The sequence below is a fragment of the Heterodontus francisci genome, chromosome 5 (assembly GCF_036365525.1).
Source record: "Heterodontus francisci isolate sHetFra1 chromosome 5, sHetFra1.hap1, whole genome shotgun sequence".
Taxonomy (NCBI): Eukaryota; Metazoa; Chordata; class Chondrichthyes; order Heterodontiformes; family Heterodontidae; genus Heterodontus; species Heterodontus francisci.
In genome coordinates this window covers 17,780,084-17,804,986 of record NC_090375.1, presented here as the reverse complement: position 1 = coordinate 17,804,986, position 24,903 = coordinate 17,780,084, and the positions used below count along the sequence as shown (strand labels likewise).

General features: G+C 43.5%; 1 protein-coding gene across 11 annotated transcripts in view; it reads right to left on the bottom strand.

The window, feature by feature from the left end:
* The window catches only part of LOC137369760 (intermembrane lipid transfer protein VPS13B-like), a 1,379,747-nt gene that overhangs the window by 1,196,784 nt on the left and 158,060 nt on the right, over positions 1–24,903 (bottom strand). For all 11 annotated transcript variants that reach the window (XM_068031175.1, XM_068031176.1, XM_068031177.1 and 8 more), the window contains exon 7: positions 18,850–19,024. In XM_068031175.1, the coding sequence (XP_067887276.1) occupies positions 18,850–19,024 (175 nt within the window). The remainder of the gene's footprint in view (positions 1–18,849; positions 19,025–24,903) is intronic.

Here is a 24,903-nt window from a genome sequence, read left to right as displayed (position 1 = left end):
TTTCTGCATGAATCAACTAAGATGAGCTAAATATCTTGCAACTTACAAAGCTCACAGTTGAATCAACTACCTAACATTTGTGACAGACTGAGCTCACCTGGTGTTACTGTAACAGGATTTAATTTTAAACATAGTGATTTGAGCTCCCCCTTGGTGAATCCTTGTTCACTGCTTTCCAATTATAAGGCAAAGAAATGAGCACAAACAGGCTCTCTTAGGTTTAAAGAAAAAAGTGAAATTTATTAAAACTTAAACTAAAAACTCTAATGTGGTTAACGCCTATGGATACAACAATGCGCCCACGCTAGCATGCATACACAAGACACACATGCAGATAGGGACAGAAAAGAGAGGAAAAATAAAGTGGAGCGGTGTGAGGCAATATCTGAAGAGTTTCTTGTTACTGTTCTTCGAGCTGACTGTAGAGTCCTTTTGTAGGTAATTCTTGCTTTTCATTGGGGCCCAGTATTTTTCTTAAACCTTGTTCCCTGTAGGAGACTTTTCTATCTTGGGGTTCATGTGTCTTCAATAGATTACAAAGCTGGTGAGAAAGAGATGGGAGCAGACAGGAGAGAGATGTTCACAATTCAGGAGCCAAGAGCTTTCTGTCTTCAAACACACTGTTTCTCCAATTTAAAACTCAGTTCAAAACTCTGCAATAGCCAGTTTGTCATGTGACTGAACTGGTCTGACCACGTTCGTTCTGTGTACTGGGAGCAGGGACTGGTTCCTTTGTTCCAAAACTGTCTGCTAGTATACAAAAATGTCTTTCTGGCTAGGGACCTGGCAATTCCTTGTAATATGCCCTCTTCTTCCCAACAACAATTTGAAGTTTAATGTCCATGTGGCGAAATTAATGTGCCTCATTCTTGGAGATGGGGGCCTGCATGACACTATAACAAGTCACCAAGTTTGGTCAACTAAACATAGGAGATCACAAACAAACTTAAATTGCTCACTCAGTTAATAGTTTTCCATTACCCTTCATTTCTTAAAACAAATACACTATTTGTCTGACAGATGGAACACATCCTCTTTCTCCCACTTCTCCCCCCACCAATCTATTAAATAATTGCTGCCTGCCTGGAACCTTTTCCAGCATGAAGACCAGCTGTTAAACACAACTCTACTCCTTCTTAGCTTCTTTTTAAGATCAATTTTAATAAAACACTGATTTCCATTTCAAAGATTCATCAATTTAACTACTTTCAATCACAACTCTCATAAATGGAACCGCACTCACTTCTGCCGATGAGCATTGAAATAAATATATTAGATTGAAGAACTATTTTGCAAAGAAAGCTCTTTTGAGGATCTCCTAAACATTTCACCCAAAAAAATACAATCCTGCCCTTGTATTTTCAGATGCTTCCAATAATGGTTCGCATTTACCTCATTCTTCACAAGAATAATTATGGGAAGAAAAAGTGTGCCATTTTTGTAAATAAAGAGCATGTGGAGATGCACACCTTGAACATTTCAGTTTTAAATTAAATAATATTAAAAATCTCTATGACCCTAGAACAAAAAAAAGTTCAAATGATATCTGATACAAACTTATGTTCACAGTATTTTTGGGCTAAATGAAGAAGGTATCTTCAGCTCTGACAGGTTAAAGGACAGTGAAAAAGCAGCTAAGCCATCCCTTTTATAACTAGTTTCAGAGAGAACACTTAATTTGCTCAAAAGCATTATTTTGTGGCTCGGTAAATTATAAATCATATGAAATTAAAAATCAATCATTTTAATTCAGCGCAACTTGTGAAGAATCAGCAACACAGACCTATTATCTGTAAAGATAAGATACTTCAACCAAAAAATGAGTGCCAAGGTCTGAGTGGAATATTGGTAGCATGTGCAATAGTTAGAAAACTGCAAAACAACTAAGTTACTGTACATAAATCAGAACAGGAAGTGTTTCCTTTCCACAACAATGCAGGGAATATAAGGCATTTTTTGAGAGTAGAAGATGCCACATACAACAACAACTGAGTAAGTCAATAGAATCATCCCAGGCTTCATTCAGTGTTACGCTAGTGCAACTGCTGAATGCAGCGATAGCACAGGACCAAATACCTATTCCCTCTCCAAAGCAGTACAAAGGAAATCTGCAGATGGTTGTATCAAGAAGGGAAAAATCCAATCTGACCTCCATGACTCTATGATAAGGCATACAGGTGGCTCAGTGTACAATACTTCATTTGTCAGTTTAAAAGCTCAAGTTCCCAATAAAATTTTCATACACAAAGAAAAAAGGTCCTTCTACCATACTGTCTCATGTAATAGGAATGGTAATTTCATCTTTTCAATCATTTGTTGAAGAGAATTAGCTGCCATCATGGCAAAGTTCACAGTCTGATTACTCTGCTTTCCTAACTGGTTGAAATAAAGGTTAGTGGGTCGTAACTTTTAGGTTGCAGCTAATTTATTAATTGCATTCACCTATAAAGTCAACAAAAAGGAAATTTACAATTCATCAACACTATGAAAGTTTCTTCATTTATCAGGGACATTACACATATGCGTTGTATATGTACACCATATATCTGTGTCTCACTGGTCAAGAATGTAAACTAATTTAGAATTATACATAATGGGGCACTGTTTCAAGAGTCAGTGTGAACCCTATGTTAAAAAAACATTGACCTTCATTTTTATTAGCATTCATCAAGCCCTACAGCAAGTCAGCTCCTTTTGAAGAGATGTGTTATAGTTGTTAAATATATATTAGCAGCTGTGGCTGATCAAGTCAGGGTCAATAGCCCAGAAAAGATAGGAGCTGTCAGAACTAATTTAATTGTATTCAGGCAAACGCAACAGTGGATAGCTGCTTATTCATCCTAAATGGTTGTACTCAGCTTGACTGGTCAGTTAAGTCAGTCAGCGATGTGCAAATTTTGGGAAACACCACCTCTGTCTTTTTGACTAACCCATTGAGTGCATATTTTAGATTAATTTCAGTTGGCAAACAGGAGTGAGTCGTGTTTATGTTCTGTGAATGTTATACATCTCACTTGCTACTTAACAGATATACTCGAAAAAAGATGGGACAGATGCAGAAAAGTTTGATTGTAAACTTTTCACCCAAGCTGCAGTTTAAGTTAGCTTTGTGGTATGATAAAGAGTCAATTAAGTTGCCTTATCTAACAGTTTGCATTCAAATTTAATTTTATCTCATGGTTTTCTGCTTAATAGAATCATCTCAGCTTACAAATGTGCCACTTTTCCTCTCCCTTTATGCTTTTAGTTTATGTCCTAGATAGGGTTCACCTTGTTCCCAAATTTTTATCTTCTCTGGCTATAACTATAGTCAGAATTCAAGTTACTCCCACACACCCTTGAATTTTCTAAATGAGGATTTTAAATGCTATTCAATGCACTGCATTACTGCAACTGTGTTACTGCTTTATGTCTAACTGCACATTGTTTTTAGACTGCTATACAAGCTCGACAAACTTCTACCATTCATCATCTCACATTTATATGCTACCTTTAGGGTAAATGTACCAAGGTGTCTGAGAGAGGCAAAAAATGGATGTTGAGCGCTAATAGAAGAATTAAGGCAATCCTGACTTAATGAGGTAGATTTTGAGCAGACCTTTAAAAGAGAGGGAGCCAGCTGGAAAACTTCAGAGAGAAACATACAGGACAAGGCCAAAACAACTAAAGGCTCTGCCACCAAAGTTGGGGCAGAAGGAGTAACAAGAAACAAGTTGTTACAGCCTGATTTTTAGATTTAGATATACAGCACTGAAACAGGCCCTTCGGCCCACCGAGTCTGTGCCGACCATCAACCACCCATTTATACTAATCCTACACTAATTCCATATTCCTACCACATCCTCACCTGTCCCTATATTTCCCTACCACCTACCTATACTGGGGGCAATTTACAATGGCCAATTTACCTATCAACCTGCAGGTCTTTGGCATATGGGAGGAAACTGGAGCACCCGGAGGAAACCCACGCAGACACAGGGAGAACTTGCAAACTCCACACAGGCAGTACCCAGAATTGAACCCGGGTCGCTGGAGCTGTGAGGCTGCGGTGCTAACCACTGCGCCGCCCTGGAATACACTGCCTAAAAAGGTGGCAGAAGCAAATTTAATATTATCTTTCAAAAGATAATTTTTTTTTTTATATTCACTCATGGGATGTGGGCATCACTGACTAGACCAGCATTTATTGCCCATCCCTAATTGCCCTAGAGAAGGTGGTAATGAGCTTCCTTCTTGAACTGCTGCAGTCCTTGGGGTGTAGGTACACGCACAATGTTGTTAAAGATGGGTGTTCCAGGATTTTGACCCAGCTACAGCAAAGTAACAGCAATTTAGTTCCAAGTCAAGGTGGTGTGTGGCTTCGACAGTGGCGCAGTGGTTAGCACCGCAGCCTCACAGCTCCAGTGATGCGGGTTCAATTCTGGGTACTGCCTGTGTGGAGTTTGCAAGTTCTCCCTGTGTCTGCGTGGGTTTTTGCCGGTTGCTCCGGTTTCCTCCCACAGTCAAAGACTTGCAGGTTGGTAGGTAAATTGCCCATTATAAATTGCCCCTAGTATAGGTAGGTGGCAGGGAAATATAGGGACAGGTGGGGATGTGGTAGGAATATGGGATTAGTGTAGAATTAGTATAAATGGGTGGTTGATGGTCGGCACAGACTCTGTGGGCCGAAGGGCCTGTTTCAGTGCTGTATCTCTAAACTAAACTAAACAAACTAAACTTGGAGGGGAGCTTGTAGGTGGTGGTGTACTCATGCATCTGCTGCCCTTGTCCTCCTAGTTGGTAGAGCTCGCGGGTTTGGAAGGTGCTGTTAAGGGAGCCTTGGTGAGTTGCTCCAGTGCATCTTGTAGATGGTACATACTACTGCCACTGCGTGTCAGTGGTGAAGGGAGTGAATGTTGAAGGTGGTGGATGGGATGCCAATCAAGTGGGCTGCTTTGGCCTGGATGGTGTCGAGCTTCTTGAGTGTTGTTGGAGCTGCATCCATCCAGGCAAGTGGACAACATTCCATCACACTCCTAATTTGTGCCTTGTAGATGGTGGACAGGCATTGGGGAGTCAGAAGGTGAGTTACACGCCACAGAATTCCCAGCCTCTGACCTGCTCTGGTAGTCACAGCATTTATGCGGCTGGTCCAGTTCAGTTTCGGATCAATGGTAACCCCCCAGGATGTTGAGAGTGGGGGATTCCGTGATAGTAATGCCATGGAACATCAAGGGGAGATGGTTAGATTCTCTCTTGTTTCAGATAGTCATTGCCTGACGCTTGTGTGGCGCAAATGTTACTTGCCACTTATCAGCCCACGCCTGGCTGTTGTCCAGGTCTTGCTGCAGCTGGACATGGGCTGATTCATTATGAGGAGTCACAAATGGTGCTGAACATTGTGCAATCATCAGCGAACATCCCCACTTCTGACCTTAGGATGGAGGGAAGGTCATTGATGAAGCAGCTGAAGATGGTTGGGCCTAGGATACTACCCTGAGGAACTCCTGCAGTGATGTCCTGGGACTGAGATGCTTAACCTCCAACAACCACAACCATCTTCCTTTGAGCTAGGTATGACTCCAACCAGTGGAGAGTTTTCCCCGATTCCCATTGATTCCAGTTTTGCTAGGGCTCCTTGATGCCATACTCGGTCAAATACTGCCTTGGGTCTCATCGTCACCCCTGGAGTTCAGTTCTTTTGGCCATGTTTGGACAAAGGCTGTAATGAGGTCAGGAGATGAGTGGCCCTGGCAGAACCCAAACTGAGCATCAGTGAGCAGGTTATTTCTGAGCAAGTGCCACTAGATAGCACTGTCGACGACCCCCTCCATCACATTACTGATGATCAAGAACAGACTGCTAGGGCCGTAACTGGCCGGGTTGGATTTGTCCTACTTTTTGTGTACAGGACATACTGGGGCAATTTTCCACATTGCCAGGTAGATGCAATGTTGCAGCTGTACTGGAGCAAAATGGCTCGGAGCACGGCTAGGTCTAGAGCACACAGCTTCAGTACTATTACCGGAATGTTGTCTGGAATTGGATAAATACTTGAAAAGGAAAAGTTTGCAGGGCTTTGGGGAAAGAGCAGGAGGGAAAGACTAATTGGATAGCTCTTTCAAACAAGCATAATATGGCCTCTTCCTGCTCTTAATTCTTATGTTCTTATTGTTTGCCCAGAGCATATTACTTAGCAGATTACTTCAGACAGACAAGGTCATATTTTGATGTCATAGCATGCTTGGCTTTGCTTATGGAAGTGATTCTTCACATTTCGTATGAGAAAAAGTAACCACACAGCGTCTGAATTACAACAGATGATGTATTCCACAGCATTGAAGAAATGCTGTCATGCCGTCAATTGTCAACAAGATTATGACCAGAGCAGCTTTTGCCAGCTTTCAATGTTCATGCTACAAACCTAACAGCTGTTGTACCAAATCTTTAAAAATAATTACCTAAGCCTGCTCTTCTCATATTAAAGTGAGCATCTCACATTTTGAACATGTCTTTTTTACTTATAAGTTTTAAAATGCATATTTTTCTTCCTGCCCAGTGATGTATAATTGTTTAACATGTGGTACACTATTTCTGAATTTTATGAAGGTGCACTTCAAGTGATGGTATAAACTCTGATACTCTGCATTGGTTGTGCTTCTTCACTGGCATATGCAATTTGGTATGGACATACAACTGCACTGCAACAATATATTTTTTGGTCACTTTGGGTTGAGTTCGGAGTATAACACTTCAACCCAGGAGCAACAAATCTTCTTCAGCATGGAAAATATCTCATACTGCCAAAAAGCCTATAATTGCCCTTCACCTCATTTCCAAATCAAGACTGAGTTATACCCCAAGTCACTGCAGCCAAACAAGTATGGAAAAGGCAAATACTTAAAATGGTATTGCCTCCATTTAAGGATTTTAAAATACTTGTAAGGAGTTTAAAAACACGAGCCTCTGGAATGAATGCATAGTTGTAAAGCATTGCTCTCTCTCTCCATTGTCAGTTAAATATATAATCTTTAAAGATGACAGGGCGAGATGATGACAGGACAGAAGTCCTAAATTGGGGGAAGGCTAATTTCGATGGCATCAGACAAGAACTTTCAAAAGGTGAATGGGAGAGGCTGTTTACAGGTAAAGGGACGTCTGGCAAGTGGGAGGCTTTTAAAAGTGAGGTGGTGGTGGAGGCAAGAACAGTAGCAACATTTAAGAGGCATCTGGACAGGTACTTGAATGAGCAAGGCACAGAAGGATATGGAATTAATGCAGGCAGGTGGGATTAGTATAGATAGGCATTATGGTCGGCATAGATGCGGTGGGCCAAAGGGCCTGTTTCTATGCTGTACGACTCTCTGACAAGTTGAAAAAGCTCAAAAGCATATTGAGATCCCAGATGTTATAAATAGGGGCACACAGTACAAAAGTGAAGAAATAATTCTCCAACTGCAGTGACAATTAGAATATTATGCCATCCTTTTGGAAAAACATCGAGGCCAAAAACTGGGCTGAAGTTTTGTCATCCCGCCGGCAGGAGTGGCAGCGGAACATGGCCGCCATCCTCCACAGGACCCGCGCAGCTGCGTAATCCACTTTACATATTGATGGCAGTTGACACCGCCCCCCGCCACCCACCCCCAAGCAATCACGTGGCGGGGGAAGCCTCGCTGACGCCATTCTCGGCATCACCTGCTGAAGGAGCAGATGCTGCTGCCATTTTGTAAAAGGCTGCCAGCCCTGCAAACAGCACACCATTACAGAGTTCACCCTTCCCCACCCCTCCACCCATCCGAGTGCAGAGTTCACCCTTCCCCCCCATACCCATCAGAATGCAGAGTTCACCCCTTCCCCTCACACCCATCAGAGTGCAGAGTTCACCCCTTCCCCCCACACCCATCAGACTGCAGAGTTCACCCCTACACACCACCCTATACCCATCAGAGTGCAGACTTCACTTATTCCCCAACCACACCCCCATATCCATCAGAGTGCAGAGTTCACCCCTTCCCCAACTTGGTGACGCCAGCCTTCCCTGGACAGGAAAGTGAAGGCACGCGAGTGCCGCACGTCATACTTGATCGGGAACCTACGCTAAGATCGCTGTGGTTTACATTTGAATTCATGCAAATCTGGAATTTAAATATGCTAACTCATGTCCCGTCCCAGATCAGCGGAGGGGGCGCCACGGAGCTTCCTTGAAGATCGAGCCCAGCAATCCCGGCGTCAGGTTCCGTGATGGTCACTGCCGTCTCCAGCCCCCTGCCACCACCCCATCATGGAACCCAAGGTCGGGCTGGGAACAAAATCCAGCTCACTGAGTACAAAAGAAATTTATTAGGACTATATCAGGTACAGGACACTTTCGTTATCAGCAGAGCAGGTTAGAAGATTTCACTAAGATCTTCAAAATTCTGAGGACTTTTAATAAGCTAAATGGCTGTATCACATAGAGCACGGTCCAAGACTCACTCTACTCTGCCAGAACCACATATTCTTCCACCTCAGTCAGGAAAACTCCTCGCATTTTTTCTCCACTATTAAGTACCTTCTTAAATCCTCATCAGCTGACCCTCCAACCTCACCTCTCACAAGGGGGAACAGCTCATGAATTTAAGAAGGGAAGGAGGGGGAAACCGGAGAATGACAGACCTGTTGGCCTTACATCAGTCGTTAGGAAAATGCTGGAATCTATTCTAAAGGATGTGATAAATGGACACTTGGATAATAATGATCTGATTGGGCATAGTCATGGATTTATGAATGGGAAATCATGTTTGACAAACCTGTTGAAGTTTTTTGGGGATGTTAATAACAGAATTGATGAAGGGGAGTTGGTGGATGTAGTATACTTGGATTTTCAGAAGGATTTTGCTAAAGACCTCACAGGAAGTTGGTTAGCAAAATTAAAGCACATGGGATAGGAGGTAATATACTGGCATGGATTAAGGATTGATTACCGGCAGAAAATAGAGAGTACGGATCAACAGGTCATTCCCACGTTGACAGGCTGTGTTTAGTGGGGTACCGCAAGGGGCAGTACTTGGGCCCCAGCTGTTCACAATATATATCAATGATTTGAATGTGGGGACCAAATGTAATATTTCCAATTCACAGATGACACAAAACTAGGTGGGAATGTGAGTTGTGAAGGAGATGCAAAGCAGCTTCAAGGGGATTTGGTCAAAACGAGTGAGTGGGCAAGAACGTGGCAGATGGAATATAATGTGGAAAAATGTGAGATTATCCACTTTGGTAGAAGGAATAGATGTGCAGAGTATTTCTTAAATGGTAAGAGATTAGAAAGTGTAGATGTACAAAGGGACTTGGGTGTCCTCATCAGTAAGTCACTGAAAGCTAACATGCAGGTGCAGCAAGAGAATTTGAGTACAGGAGTAGTGAAGTCTTGCTTCAATTGTATAGAACCTTGGCTCGACTGCACCTGGAGTACTGTATGCAGTTTTGGTCCCCATACCTTAGGAAGGACATTATTGCCAGAGAGGCAGTGCAACGAAGGTTCACCAGACTTGTTCCCGGGATGGCGGGACTGTCCTATGAAGAGAGATTGGGGAAACTGGGCTTGTATTCTCCAGAGTTTCGAACAATGAGAGGTGGGCCGGAATTTTACCGGCATTAAACGTGTCTCTACGGAGGCGTCCGGATGGTAAAAGGAAGCGCGATGACGTCGGACCGTGTCCCCGGCGTCATTACGCGCAGACGTCATTTTACCAACGTCGGAAGTCAGAAGAAAGGTTATTGAGGTCGTTTACAAAGCAATTTACTATAATTTTACATATGAGGTCTGCTTTAACGTCCGTAAATCAGCTCGTGGGGCATGTCGGCCAGCCGGCAGCTACATAAGGGCGGCAGGCATTGATTCAGGAGGGAGTTGGAAGTACAATTTTCAGTTTTACTCTGAAATAATTCTAATGTTATTTGTATATCCTGACAAGGTGTGTGACTTTCAATTAGTGCTAAAGGATTCATCTGAGTGTTCTGCACAGCTGATGGGGACCCATCAACTTTGACTTATGTGGTGAAAGGAAGGGGATCTCGTGAGCCAGTCCTAACTGCTGGAAGCTAATACCTGTGGTCAGAGCATCTGGTGAGTAGTACAGCAATGGGAATTGTTCAATGTGGAGGTGGATCATCAGATGAGGAGGACCTTGCCCCTATGAGGGACAGAAGGACAAATGTGCAGGGGAACGTGCAACAAGCTGACCCAGTGTACCATCGTGATGTGGGAGGGAGAGCAGGTGGTAGAGTCGCTCGTTAGCAAACACGTCAGGATACGTGCCTACCCACCAGGAGGGGCATACCGGCTGTGTCTGAGCTACCTGCAGCTGTCAGATCACCAGTGCAGAAGACGACTGCGGCTGTCACGGGAGACTGTCACATCTCTTTGAGAGATGATGGCAGTGGATGTTTCCTCAAACTGTATCGGAGGCCATCCAATGCCGGTCGCTCTAAAGATTACAATATCTCTTAACTTCTATGCGTCTGGCTCATTCCAAGCCTCAGCAGCAGACATGTGCAGAGTCTCACAAGCAGCAGCGCACCACTGCATCAAGGTTGTGACTGATGCATTGGTCCAACGTGGTAACCAATTCATCACGTTCAAAGCGGACAACACTTGTGAGGCTGAGAGAGCCAGAGGCTTCAGAACTATATCTGGGTTTCCAATGGAACAGGGCATGATTGACTGTACTCATGTGGCCTTCAGAGCCCCAGCAGGTCAGTTGGGGGCACTGATTAACCGCAAGAGATACCATTCAATGAACGTTCAGCTCGTCTGTGATCATTGTCAGAGAATCATGCAGGTCAGAGTCAGCAGGCCTCCAGACAGATGGATACTTGGCGACAGGGCTTATCCTCTGAAGACATGGCTCATGACACCAGTGAGGAATCCAAGGGGTCATGCGGAGGAACGATACAATGAGAGCCATGCGGCCACCACAGTAACCATCGAACAAACTATAGGCCTGCTTAAGATGAGGTTCAGGTGTCTTGACCGCTCAGGTGCAGCACTGCAGTATGCACCTTCAAGGGTTGCAAGAATAATTGTCGTCTGCTGTGCCTTGCATAACCTGGCGACTGAAAATGGAGAGGCACTGGAGAAGGATCAGTGTCATTGCGTTGTGTCATCAGATGACGATGATGTTTCTGATGAAGCTGGACACCACTGACTTGATGGTCATGGAGAGGAAGCTGAATTTAAGTGCTCGATAGACAAGGGTGTCTTTAAGAGGTAGACGTTTCCGTTGAGAGTGTGTAAATTTTCGCACAATTGGGATTACCGTATGACAAGACTAATTGTGAGGCTCTGAAAGGGCAAATTCATTCACCTTCACGGGGAGAGAGAATGCAACGATGCAATCCTTCACATCATGAGGAACGCCACCCAGGTGTGAGACCTCACATGTTGAACTACTTTTGTTGAGCAATGATGTTGGATTTGACTTCAGGAAAGCCATGACAAAATCTGAGAACCCGATTTTATTACAATATTTTATAACACACTCAAATAAAAAATCTTTCAATTCACCCTGCGAACCATTAGTGATGTTAAAATGATCTCTTAAATCTTTTCCCAGTGCTCTTTCAGGTGCATGATCCCTCGCCACCAGACACACCAGAGGCAGGTGGCTGAACTGTTTGCTGCCCTGCTTGTGATGACTTTGGCAGACGTCCTCTGCTTGCTCGCGGCCGTGAGGGCCCCAGCATCTCAGGGTTCTCCTGAGAAATCTCATGAGTACCCTGTAACACCCTGAGATTTCACTGATCACATGTCCCTGGCAGAGGGAGCAAGGAGCTGGAGGATGCATCAGAGGCGCCCTGAGAGGAGCTCCCATATGCGATCTGCTGCCCCTGTGCCCTCGTGAGGCTCTGACGATCCTCAGTGGTGACATCAGAGGGATGAGCGGCCTTGACCTGGCGCCAGCGCATCAGATTCTGCTCTCTGATGCTCTGGTCCAGGGAGGTCACAATCGATCTGACGTCACGAAGTGCCTCCAGAACTGGCCCTTCCACTGCAGCCGCCAATCTGTCAATGGGGGAAGCCAGATGTTCAATTGCTTGAGAGTGAGCAGAAATCATACTCTGGATGGATGTAGCCAGAGTTTGATTAATTCCGCGCATTGTCTCAGGCAGCTCCGCCAGAATTTCAAGGACCGCTTGCTGCACCTGCAACATTTCCCGCCGAATGGATGTTCTGAAAGGCACGTCATCAGCTTGCTGCTCTAGCCTGGCCTCCCACACTCCTCAGACTGTGAGAGGCATCAGCCGATTCTGCCTCCGGCGGCTGGCCTGGCACCTGTGCTGTGCTGACACCTGGATGTGAAATCGAATCCCAGACACGCAAATCCCAACCGAGGTGACTGTATCTGTGCTGGTGGTTAGTAACTCATAACAACTTTGGCCCACCAACCTCCCCCACCCTGCCCTCTCCCCCCCAAAATGCACTAATACACCACTTTCTGGATCACTCATGATCATGGCCATGTCCACCGGCCTCGCCATCTGCTACAGCTCGTCCTCCTTCCTCCCCTGCTATCATCAATGCATCCTCCTCCATTCATTTGAGGAATGCTGGACAGGCCACACCACCACCTGTCCGGGGCCTCTCTCGGGCGTTGTGTGCCCTCTTTTCCTAATGAAAGAAAAAATTTAGTTCAAACATTTTTGTAGGCATGTCACGCAATCACCCAAATGGTGATGTGGCTTTTAACTGCTGTGCCATTGCTGAGCGTGCCCTCATCAATCCCTCCTTAACGCTCATCTCACATATGCCCATCCTGCATCCCAATGCAAGGAGGCAGCCAGGCAATGATCATACAGGGGTTCCACATTGCATCACGAATACAAATACACCCTCCCTTGACAAAATAACGATTAGATGAATGAGGAATGCCCCTTACCCGGGCAGAGCGAAGCAGGTCATTGAGGCGCTTGTGACACTGTATCCATGTGCGCCGAACGACGCCTCAGCTGCTGACCTCTTCCGCGACCTCCAGCCAGGCCCTCTTTGTCACTGTTGACGGTGGCCTTCTACCGTCTGGGTTGAAGAGGATATCACGCCTCTCCTCAACCGCCTGAAGGAGGACCTGTAGTGAATCATCTGAAAAACTGGGGGCTGAGCGAGTGCTTCTCCCCTCCATGACTTCCTCCACCTGTGTTTAAATCTCTAACTCCTTCTTGCACTAACAGAACTGAAGCCTCTCAGTGAACCACAACTACTACTGCTGATTTTTAAACAATGAATGAGTACCTGGTCAATTTCATTGAGGTAAACATTTTTCAAGGGTTTACGTCAGACATTCCCGGATGTGGCTCCGCCCCCAATTATGTATATCTTCCTGCCCGCACCAGCCGATTCAGGTCTCAGTTACGCCGCGGGGCCTCTAATTGGCTGCCCCGCGCATGATGCCGGTGGATAGGAGACGCAGCGCGGGAACGGAGGCTGCATCCGTTTGAGTTCCACCCGTGCCGGAGCCAGCGATTACGGTAAAATTCCAGCCGTGATCTCATTGAACCCTACAAAATACTGAAAGGGATAGACAGGGTAGATGCAGCTAAGATGGTGAGTCTAGAACCATGGGACACAATTTCAAAATAAGGGGGAAGGCACTTAAGACAGAGATGAGGAGAAATGTCTTTACGCAGAGAGTTGTGAATCTTTGGAATTCTCTACCCCAGAGAGCTGTGGAAGCTCAGTCATCGAGAATGTTTAAAGTAGAGATTGAAAGATTTCTAAATACCCATGACATAAAGGGATCTGGGGTTAGTCTGGGGAAAAAGGCATTGAAGTGGATGATCAGCCATGATCGTATTGAATGGCAGAGCAGACTCGATGGGCTGAATGGCCTACTCCTGCTCCTATGTTCCTAATTGGGAGCATCCATTCAGCTGCATCTCATGCTTCACATTGCTCAAGACAAATCTCCCTCCAGGCTCCCTCTGTTGTACCCCTGAACTCATGTGGGTGTGAGGATAAGCCCAATAAACCAAACAACTACAGGCCAGTCAGTCTAGCCTCAGTGGTGGGAAAACTTTTAAAAAACAATAATCCAGGACAAAATTAACAGTCACTTGAACAGTAATTAAGGAAAGCCATCACTGATATGTTAAAGGCAAATAGCATTTAACTAACTTAACTGAGTTTTTTGATGAGGTACCAGAGAAAATATGAGGGTAATGTGGTTGATGTGGTGCATATGAACTTCCAAAAAGCGCTTGATAAACTGCCACATACTAGGCTTATCAGCAAAAGTTGACATCCATGGAATAAAAGGGAAAGTGGCTGCATGGATACGAAATTAGCTGAGTGACATTGGTTGATATTGTTAAAGTATCAACAAAATTACAGCCAATTATACAGGAATAAATCTTTGATGTGCGATGCTCTAATATGCTGAAATTTTCTTGAGTACATCTGTATTAGCACCTTAAAAAAAAAACATTTCTTTTGCTGCTCCCTTCATTCAATATTTTTTTCCTATTTCCTTATTCCGGTCATTTTTTCAGTTTTTTCTTCAAACTATTTGCTTTACCTACTTATAATCCAAGTGCTAACAGACATTTTAGCTATTGTGCAAAACATTTCACATGTTTTAGCACACATTTAGTTTTGAAACTTTACAAAATGCACTCGAATTTCACAATGAAAGGCTGACAGATTTCCTTCATTAATATACAGGTTACTTGAGTGGTTGGGCCATACTTTGCTCAGGCAGTATTTTTCAAGTCCATAGTCAATAGAAACCCCAGACATATGCTGGCAGGCAACTCGGGTTATGGGAGTTAGTTGAACCGGAGAGGACCTAAGGACCATTTTCTGTTCGAACAGGGGTAGTTCTGCATGAGTTATTACACTGGTGGCATTTCAGAGCAGGCTGTAACACAGGAGATGGAGGTAACTTAAGACAAATGGGGAAATTCCTAAAACAAGGAGATAAAAGAGAATTAAAGCTTTGACAACAGCTTAATATTACAACCCTAACATACAGTGGCTAGATCGCCACATTCCAGTGGTTACAACTAATGGATAGCGACTGTGCCTCAGCCAGTCCCTCCTCCACTTCTGTGTGAAGACAGAAAGCTGACAAAAGTGAAAATTAAGGAGGTTAAAGAGAAATAAATCAGGGACTGCTCTTCTCAAGAGCACACTTTAAATCCTTGGTTTGTTTAATCAAAATATATGCAGCCTTTAAAAATATTAAGATTAACAGTAGCTACTTATCAAGTGATGAAAACCTGAATTCCACAAGCCACACATTTATATCAGTAATTTGATATTTCTGTTCCAGCAGCTAATCCAACTTGTATATTTTTCTGATAGACTACTAATTCACTTGCATGGTTCCACATAGCAGCAGCATGACAACAAATTGCACATCTGGCACTGAATGAAGAATGCTATTCATGCCAGCCAACACTAATTGCTTAGGTTTCCAGCAGTTTCTACAGATCATACAACCCAGTATTCCTCTCAATAAATTACCATGACCTTCTGGAACTTGCGCTTCAGCTCCATATCCATGCTAATCAAGCTTTACATCCCAATGAAGTCATTGGACAAGAATTTTACAAACAGCAACACCTCAATGCGGAGAGAGATTAAAATAACTGAAATTTTGAAATTATAACTATTTCCAAATTGCAGCCTGGAGCTTCTATTTATAAAAAAAGCTTTCCTTTTCTTAAGTTGACATAATTTAGAAAGTAAAAAAGCACCTTTCACCACCTCAGGACATCTCAGAGCTTTATGGGCAATGTACAGGTACTGTACCTTTGAAGCGTAGTCACTGTTGTAATGTAAGAAACACGGCAGCCAAATTTACTTACTACAAGGTCCGACAAACAGCAATGCGGCAAGATGTAGATAATCTGTTTTAGTGATGTTAGTTGAGGAACAAATATTGGCTGGACATCAGGAAGAACTCGCTTGCTCTTCTACAAATTGTGTCGTGGAATCTTTTACATCCACCTGAAGCAGCAGATGGGGCCTTGGTTTCATGTCGTAACCGAAAAACGGCACCTCTGGTGCAGTGCTCCCTCAGTACTGCGCTATTTTATACTCAAGTTCCTGAAGTGGGACTTGAAGCCGCAGTCTTCTGACTCAGAGACAAGCGTGCAGCCAACAGAGATGTGGCTGTCTATTCAAGATTACCACTTCATCAGGTATAGAAGCATCAATAAAAAAATCAAAGTTCGTATTATTATTTCTGTTTAACAAAGGTATTAAGGGATATTGATTATATGAAGTTAGGTTGCAGATCTCAATGAATGGCAAAGCAGCCTGATGGCGCTGAATGGCCAAATCATGCTCCTATGCAGTTTTCAAAAATATGGGCACTGGAAATTGTCATATGTGCGGAGCAGATAACAGAGCACAATTCACATTAACAGCATTGAACAAATATTTCTCTATATACCATCAGACCACATCACCCACCTCCAACAATCATTCACAGTTCAGCTTTTTTTTAAATTTATCACCAGCGACATCAGCATCCCAGAATAGTTATGGTTAGACTGCAGACATGCACACTGCTGCATCATTTCAGGAAACTGTACTGCACTGCTGGCTAAAAGAAAACATTCATAATTTTATTTCCTCTCAGAAAAAATACAACCTAGGTCCTATATATTAAATTAACATCTATTCCAGGTGTTTTTTTTTTAAATCTAGAGGACAGTTTACTCATTCTTTTATAACTCGTTCCCACCATATGACGATTCTTAGATCATACTCCAGGTGCATAAAAGTTCCTCCTTTCGTCAGAGCTATCTTGAGTACAAGTAAAATGAGATTCAATTGTACAGCACTTGTGTCCAATAAACTATATAATCAATATAATTTTTATAAAGAAAACAAAAAAACAGTGCTTTATGAATCAGAATTTCTTAAATGGTGAGAGATTGGGAAGTGTTGATGTCCAAAGGGACCTGGGTGTCCTTGTTAATGAGTCAGATGCAGCAAGCAATTGGGAAGGCAAATGGTATATTGGCCTTTATTGCAAGAGGATTTGAGTATCGGAGTAAACATGTCTTGTGCAATTGTATAGAGCCTTGGTGACAGTACCTAGGGTAATGTGTACAGTTTTAGTCTCCTTACCCAAGGAAGGATATACTTGCCACAGTGGGAGTACAACGAAACTTCACCAGACTAATTCCTGGGATGGCGGGATTGTCCTAAGAGATTGGGGAGGCTGGGTCTATATTCTCTAGAGTTAGAAGAAAGAGAGGTGATTTCATTGAAGCATACATAATTCTTACAGGGCTTGACAGAGTAGATGCAGGAAGGATGTTTCCCGTCGCTGTGGTTGGAGGTGGTGGGGGAGGGTCTAGAAACAGGGGACACATACTCAGAATAAAAGGCAGACCATTTAGGACGGAGATGAGGAGAAATTTCTTCACACGGAAGCTGGTGAATCTTTGGAATTCTCTACTCCAGAGGGCTGTGGAGGCTCAGTCATTGAGTATATTCAAGACAGTGATTTTCTAGATATTAAAGATATCAAGAGATTGTGGGGATAGTGCAGGAAAATGGCGTTGAGGTAGATGATCAGCCATGTTGAATGGCAAAGCAGACTTGAAGGACCAAATGGCCTACTCCTGCTCCTCTTTCCTATATTGCTATGAGTCACCTTAGCACAATCCAACAATGTAAAAATCTAGTTCTGATCCAGGGATCCCCAAATAAAATTTTGTCAGTGTTTTATACAATCTATTAAAACCCATGATATATTCTTCCATGGAACAGCCATCTGTTTTCCGAAATCTATCAAAGTCCAACTGTGCCTCATACGCATTTAACGGATCATCTTTCTTGTAAATTTCATCCAAGAACTTTAATGGAATGTCCAAACCTTCATCGCTATCCAACTAATGGGCATCCATCTCACAAAAAACTTACTTCTGATTTTAATTCTTGTTAGAAACAACAATGCCAAGGCCTCGCGTGTTTCCCCTTTGGTAGGGGCCTAACCCATGTCCACATATCCACTTCAATCTTCCACTGCTCATATGGCTCAGACTCGGCAAGCATCAGAGGGTAATCATACCCCAACAATGTACACATGCTTTCTGCCATTTTCCACAATGGCTACTTGGATAGTAGTTTGTCTGAAATGTTTTTCTTAACTTTCAGCCTTCATCTTTAGGCAACCATCTTATATTCCAGAAATCAAGGTCATGGAGAATATAACTGGAGCCAAGACTTACACACTTTTATAAGCATTTATTTACACATTACAGGTTAAAAGCCAACAGCTCCTAACCCAACAACCACAGTTTCAGTCAGTGTCTATTTTTAGGGCAAGTGAATCCCCCCAGTTAATGTCCACCATCTGCCTACAACTAAAATACAATTAACACTGCGGAGTGATTTATAAAAAAACACAAGTCTCAAAATGCCAGAGTCACTGGCAAGGCCAGCCAACATCTATTCCCCATCCCTAGTTGCCCTCGAGAAGGTGGCTGGGGGGTGGGGGGGCCTGTTCTTGAATCGCTGCAGTTCATGTGGTAAAGGTACTCCCACAATGTTTTTAGGTAGGGAGTTCCAGGATGTTGACCCAGAAACAATGAAGTAAGGGCAATACATGTCCAAGTCAGGATGACAAGCAACCTGACTGGGGAACTTGGAGATGATGGTGTTCTCATGCACCTGATGCCCTTATTGTTCCAAGTGGCAGAAATGCAGGTTTGTAAGGTGCTGCAGTGTATCTGATAGATAGTAGACTGCAGCCACAATGCATCAGTAATGGAGAGTATGGATGTTTAAGCCTGTGGGTGAGATGTCGATGAAGTGGACTAATTTACAACAACATTAAACTAATTAGAACCTCAATATTTTCTACCTACCCATTTGAGTAATGGATGTCTCCTTTGCTGTAGAACTTATTTCATCCACTTCCACGTCTTTGTATGAGCAAATTTCACCATAGTAGAGCGCAATTCCAAGCTGAATTATACGAATAAGCATAGGAAGTTGTTGGTCTGTGATGGAGAGTTTCAAACTTTCAACCAAAGCCTGAATCTGTAGAATGAAAAAAAAGGTATTAAATTACTATTTTATTTTGAAAGTCTTATCTTATTGACAGCCTGGAAGGCAATTAGAAGTGAAATTCAAACCTATCCAATAAAATAGGGGAAATAGGGGACGTGAAAACAGAAATAAGAGAAGCAAAGACAAAGTATGAGAAGAGACTGGCAGCTAACATAAAAGGGAATCCAAAAATCTTCTAGCGGAATTTAAATGGCAAAAGGATATTAAAAGGAGGGGTGGGGCCAATTAGGGACCAAAAAGGAGATTTATGCAGGAGGCAGTGGGCAAGGCTGAGGTACAACATGAGTAATTTGAATATGTCTTTACCAAGTAGGAAGATGCTGTCAAAGTCATCGTGAAAGAGGAGCTAGTGGGACACTGGATGGGCTAAAAATTGTTTAAGAGGAGGTATTAGAAAGGCTGGTTATACTTAAAGTTGCTAAGTCACCAGACAAGATGAAATGCATCTGAGGATACTGAGGGAAGTAACAGTGGAAAGTGTGGAAGCACTGGCCATAATCTTCCAATCCTCCTTAAATACAGTAATATAAAAGCAAAAATACTGCGGATGCTGGAAATCTGAATCAAAACAGAAAAGTGCTGGAAATGCACAGCAGGCCAGGCTGCACCTATGGAGACAGGAACAGTAGGTTTCAGGTCTGTGACCTTTTAACAGACCTGATGAAAGGTCACAGACCTGAAATGTTAACTCTGTTTCGTCACAGACGCTGCCAGACCTGCTGTGTATTGCCAGCACTTTCTATTTTTAATCCTTAGATGCAGGATGGTGCCAGAGGGCTGGAGAATTGCAAATGTTACCTTCTTGGTCAAAAAATGGTGTAAGGATACGCCCAGCAACTATGGGCCAGTCAGTTTAACCTCAGTGGTGGGAAAGCTCTCAAAAAACGATAATCCAGGACAAAATTGTCACTTGGACAAATGTGGATTAATTAAGCAAAACTAGTACGGATTTGTTCAAGGGAAATAGCATTTAACTAACTTGATTTAGTTTTTTGTGTTGCTAACAGAGAGGGTTGATGCAGGTAATGCAGTTGATGTGATGTTTATGGACTTCCACAAGGCATTTGATAAAGTGCCACACAGCAGATAAAGCAAAGGTAAAGCCCACGGAACAAAAGGGAAAGTGGCAGGCTGGATGCCAAGTTGGCTGAGTGACAGTACACAGTAGTGACAAACGGTTGTTTTTCGGACTGGAGGAAGGTATGCAGTCGGGTGCTCCAGATGTCAGTATTGGAACCACAGCTTTTCTTGATATATATTCATGACCTAGACTTGGGTGTGCAGGGCACAATTTAAAAATCTCAGATGACCCACAACTTGAAAGTATTGTGAACTAGGAGAAGGATAGTGAGAGAATTCAAGAGGACATAGGCTGGTGGAACGGGCAGACACATGGCAAACATAATTTAATGCAAAGGAGTGTGAAGTGACACATTTCAGTAGGAAGAGTGAGGAGAGGCAATATCAAATAAAGGATACAATTCTAAAGGGGATACAGGAGCAGAGGGACCTGGGGATATACGTGCACAAATCATTGAAGGTAGCAAGGCAGGTTGAAAAAGTAAGAAGAAAATAAGGCATATGGGATTTTGGGCTTTATAAACAGGGGTATAGAGTACAAAAGCAGACAAGTTATGGTGAACCTTTATAACAACAGTGGTTCGGCCTCAATTGGAGTATTGTATGCCATTCTGGTCATCACACATTAGCAGGGATGTGAAGGCATTAGAGTGAGTGCAGAAAAGATTTACAAGAATGGTTACGTTACGTATATAGATTGGGGAAGCTGGGATTGTTCTATTTAAAGAGAAGGTTCAGTGATTTGATAAGGGTGTTCAAGATCATGAGGGGTCTGGACAAAGTGGATAGGGAGAAACTATTCCCAATGGCAGAAGGTTCAAGAACCAGAGGACACTGATTTAAGGTGAATGGCAAAAGAACTAATGGCAACATGAGGAAAAACTTTTTTTACGCAGTGTGTGGTTAAGATCTGGAATGCACTGGCTGAGATTATAATGGAGGAAGATTCGATCGTGACTTTCAAAAGGAAATTGGATAACTATCTTGAAAAACAATTTGCGGGAAAGGACAGGGAATGGGGCTCGGTGAGTTGCTCTTGCAGAGAGCCCGCATGGACTCAACGAATGACTTCCTTTTGTGCTGTAACCATTCTATGAAAATAATTGCTTCGTCCATATCCTCTATTCTTCCAATTTGCAATGCAACATAGCACTTAATTTTTTTTACACTACAACAACTCCAATTTCAATTTAGGAAACAGATACACACTTGGGGTTGAATCTTCTTGTCCGGCCAAGAGTGGAGGCGGGTGAAAAAATGGCAGTTGGCATGCACGGGCTGTGCGTTGCCATGCCGCTGTGAACCAATGTATGCACGGCGGCCATACCCCCCCAATCACATGGCGGGCGGCCTCAGCGACGCAGTGAACAGCGTCACCTAAAACCAGAGCAGGAGTTGGCAGCCTTTCAAAAACAGTTCCAAAGATGCAGAGTTGGCCCCTATCCCCACCCCCTATGCAAAATAGGCAGCGTTCACCCCTTCCACCCCTTATTGCCGACACAGCAACGCAGAGTTCACCCCTTCCATACGCTCCCCCCTTGCCAATACATGATTAATGAATGCAGAATTCCAAACCCTCCCCTCATTTCTAGCTACTAAAATTTAACACAAATGTCCGCGTTCGCTGCAAAAACCAGTAAGAGCAGGGTATTATCTACCAAACTTTGCAGGCACCAAGTGAAAGCACGCGAGTGCCACACGTCGAGCTGAAGATTGGAAAAGGCTGGTAGGATCACGACGATGTCTATTAAAATGTGTGCAAACAGGTAATTTCAATATTTTAAGTATGGTCCCACCGTGGAGCAGCGGAGGTGCCACCATGGAGCTTCCCCGCCGCTGGGAAGACTGGGCCTAGCAATCTCGGTATCAGTCTCCATGGCAGGCCGCTGCCGCTCTAATCTCCCAGCCTCCGCCCTGCCACAGAACTCTGCATCAGGCTGGGAACAAAATCTAGCCCTTTGTCTCTGAACCCATCCATTCTTAAAGATTCCAAAGTCCTACATCTTAGAATCTAAATTAACTATATCTTAAATTATTTCAAAATATTTTGCCGAACCACTTTATTCCATTTATGGATCCGCATATGAAAAATTTCTTGTCACGTTTCTAAATTTGCCCTTACTAGTTTTAAATTCGTACTCTCTCAATTTAAGATAAAGTATTTTTCTGAATTCAAATTATTTTTACTCAATTCCTTTATTCAACACTTCCTCATGTTTCTACCTGGAGACTGTTACAGGAACAGCTGGTGTGACACAGTAATAATAAATATTTTACCAATTCCCTGTATTTTTCTTTTCTTGAGAAAAGCCATTTCCAAATACAGACAAGTGATTGCATCTGAGTAAAGGAATAAGTTTGCAGCTGCCTACACTCACCTGAGGGAGGATGAAGAAAATGCAGTAATTGGAGGTTTTCTGAGGCTTAAAGAAGTGAAAGAAAAAAAAGACTTGCATTCATAAAATCATTTACAGCACATAGAACAGCCATTCGGCCCATCGAGTCCATGCTGGCTCTCCACGGAGCTATGCAGTCAGTCCCATTCCCCAGCTCAAGCCCTGAAGCCCTGTAACTCTATTTCTCTCAGGTGGCCATCCAACTTCCTCTTGAAGTCATTGATTGCCTCTGCTTCCACGACCCTGTGGGCAGCGAGTTCCAGGTCATTATCACTCACTGTGTAAAAAAGTGCTTCCTCAGATTCCCGCTGCATCTTTCCATATCGCACCTTTTGCAACCACTGGACATCTCAAAGCACTTTGCAGCCAATGAAGTATATTTGAAGTGTAGTCACTGTTGCAATGCAGGAAATGCGGCAGCCAATTTGCGCACAGCAAACTCCCACAAACAGAATAATGACCAGATAATCTGTTTTAGTGCTGTTGTTGAGGGATAAATATTGGCAAAGCTACCAAGGATAACACTCCTGCTCTACTTCAAAGTAGCGCCATGGGATCTTTTACGTCCACCTGAGAGGGCAGATGGGGCCTCGATCTAATGTCTCATCCGAAAGGCTGAACCTTCGGCAGCATTCCCTCAGTGAAATGTTGACCTTGATTTTTGTGCTAAGGTCCTGGAGTGGGACTTGTATCTGGAACCTTCTGACTCAGAGGTGACAGTGCTACCAACTGAGATTCAGAAGTAATTTTGTTCAAAGTAGCCTCCCGTTTCATGGGGGAAAATACTACACTTCGAAAATCAACTTCTCAATTTCTGAGCCATATTTAGACCCTTTAGCGGCGTACGCTGTCCTGCTAGACAACCCTGTAACATCACCCAATATAAAGATCCCTTTAATTCCTAGATAAATTATCCTAGAAGTGGGCATTCAGGATCTCTCAATGGCTCAACAAGTTTTGGGTCGAGAGGGAACAAAGGCACAGTTTAGTGTTTCAGTAGCAGATGAACTGAGGCAGGGATGGAGTCAGGTGATGTTACAGAAGTGGAAATAGGCAGTCTGAATGATGGCATGGTATGTGGTCAGTTCCTCGCGGGGTCAAATATGACACCAAAGTTGCAAACAGGAGGGGGCCAAGGATCGATCCTTGGATGACAACAAAGTCAATGGTGCGGGAGCGGGAAGATAAGTCATTGTAGGGCATTTTCAAGTTGGCAGGCTATGAACAATGGAGTGCTGCAAGGAACAGTGCTGGGGCCTCAGCTATTTGCAATCTATCTTAATGACTTAGATGAAGAGACAGAGAGTAATGTATCTAAGTTTGCTGATGATACTAAGGCAGGTGGAAAGGTAAGCTGTGGGAAGGACACAGAAAGGCTGCAAAGAGATCAAGACAGGTTAAGTGAGTGGGCAAAAATATGTGAGATGAAGTATAATGTGTGAAGTTATTCACTTCAGTCACAAGAATAGAAAAGCAGAATATTTTTTAAAAGGTGTGAAACTTGCAAGTGTTGATGTTCAAAGAGACTTAGGTATGTTTGTACGAGGTTCGCAGAAAGTTAGCATGTAGATACAGCAAGCAATTAGAAAGGCAAATGGCATTTTTCGCCATTATTGCAAGGTGATTGGAGTACAGGAATAAAGACGCCTAGCTACAATTGTACAGGGTTTTGATGAGACCACATCTGGACTACTGTGCGCAGTTTTGGTTTCCACATTTAAGGATATACTTGCGTTGGAGGTGAGACAGCAAAGGTTCATTAAATTGGTCCCTGGGATGAGGCGGTTGCCCTTTCTTGAGAGGCTGAGTAAATTTGGCCTATACTCTCTGAAGTTTAGAAGAATGAGAGGCGATCTCATTGAAACATACAAGATTCTGAAGAGGCTGGATAGGGAGACACAGAGATTATTTCCACTAGTTGAGGAATCTGAAACACGTGGGCACAGTCTCAGGATAAGGGGCCAATCATTTAGGATGAGATGAGGAGAAATTACTTCACTCAAAAGGTTGTGAATCTTTGGTATTCATTACCCCAGAGGGTTGTGGATGCTCCATCATTGAATACATTTAAGGCTGGGAGACAAATTTTTCACCTCTCAGGGAATCAAGGGATATGGCGCACAGGCCGGAAAGTGGAGTTGAAGCCCAAGATCAGCCATGATAGTACTGAATGGCAGAGCAAGCTCGATGGGCCATATAGTCGACACCTGTTCCTATTTCTTGTGTTCTTCTTTGGCCATAACTGGACAGATAAGAATGGAACCAGTCAAGTGCAATCCCAACCAGCTGAACAACGATGGAGAGGTATTGGTGGAGGATGGTGGGGTCAACAGCGTCGAAGGATGCAGACAGGTTGTGATAGATAAAGAGGGA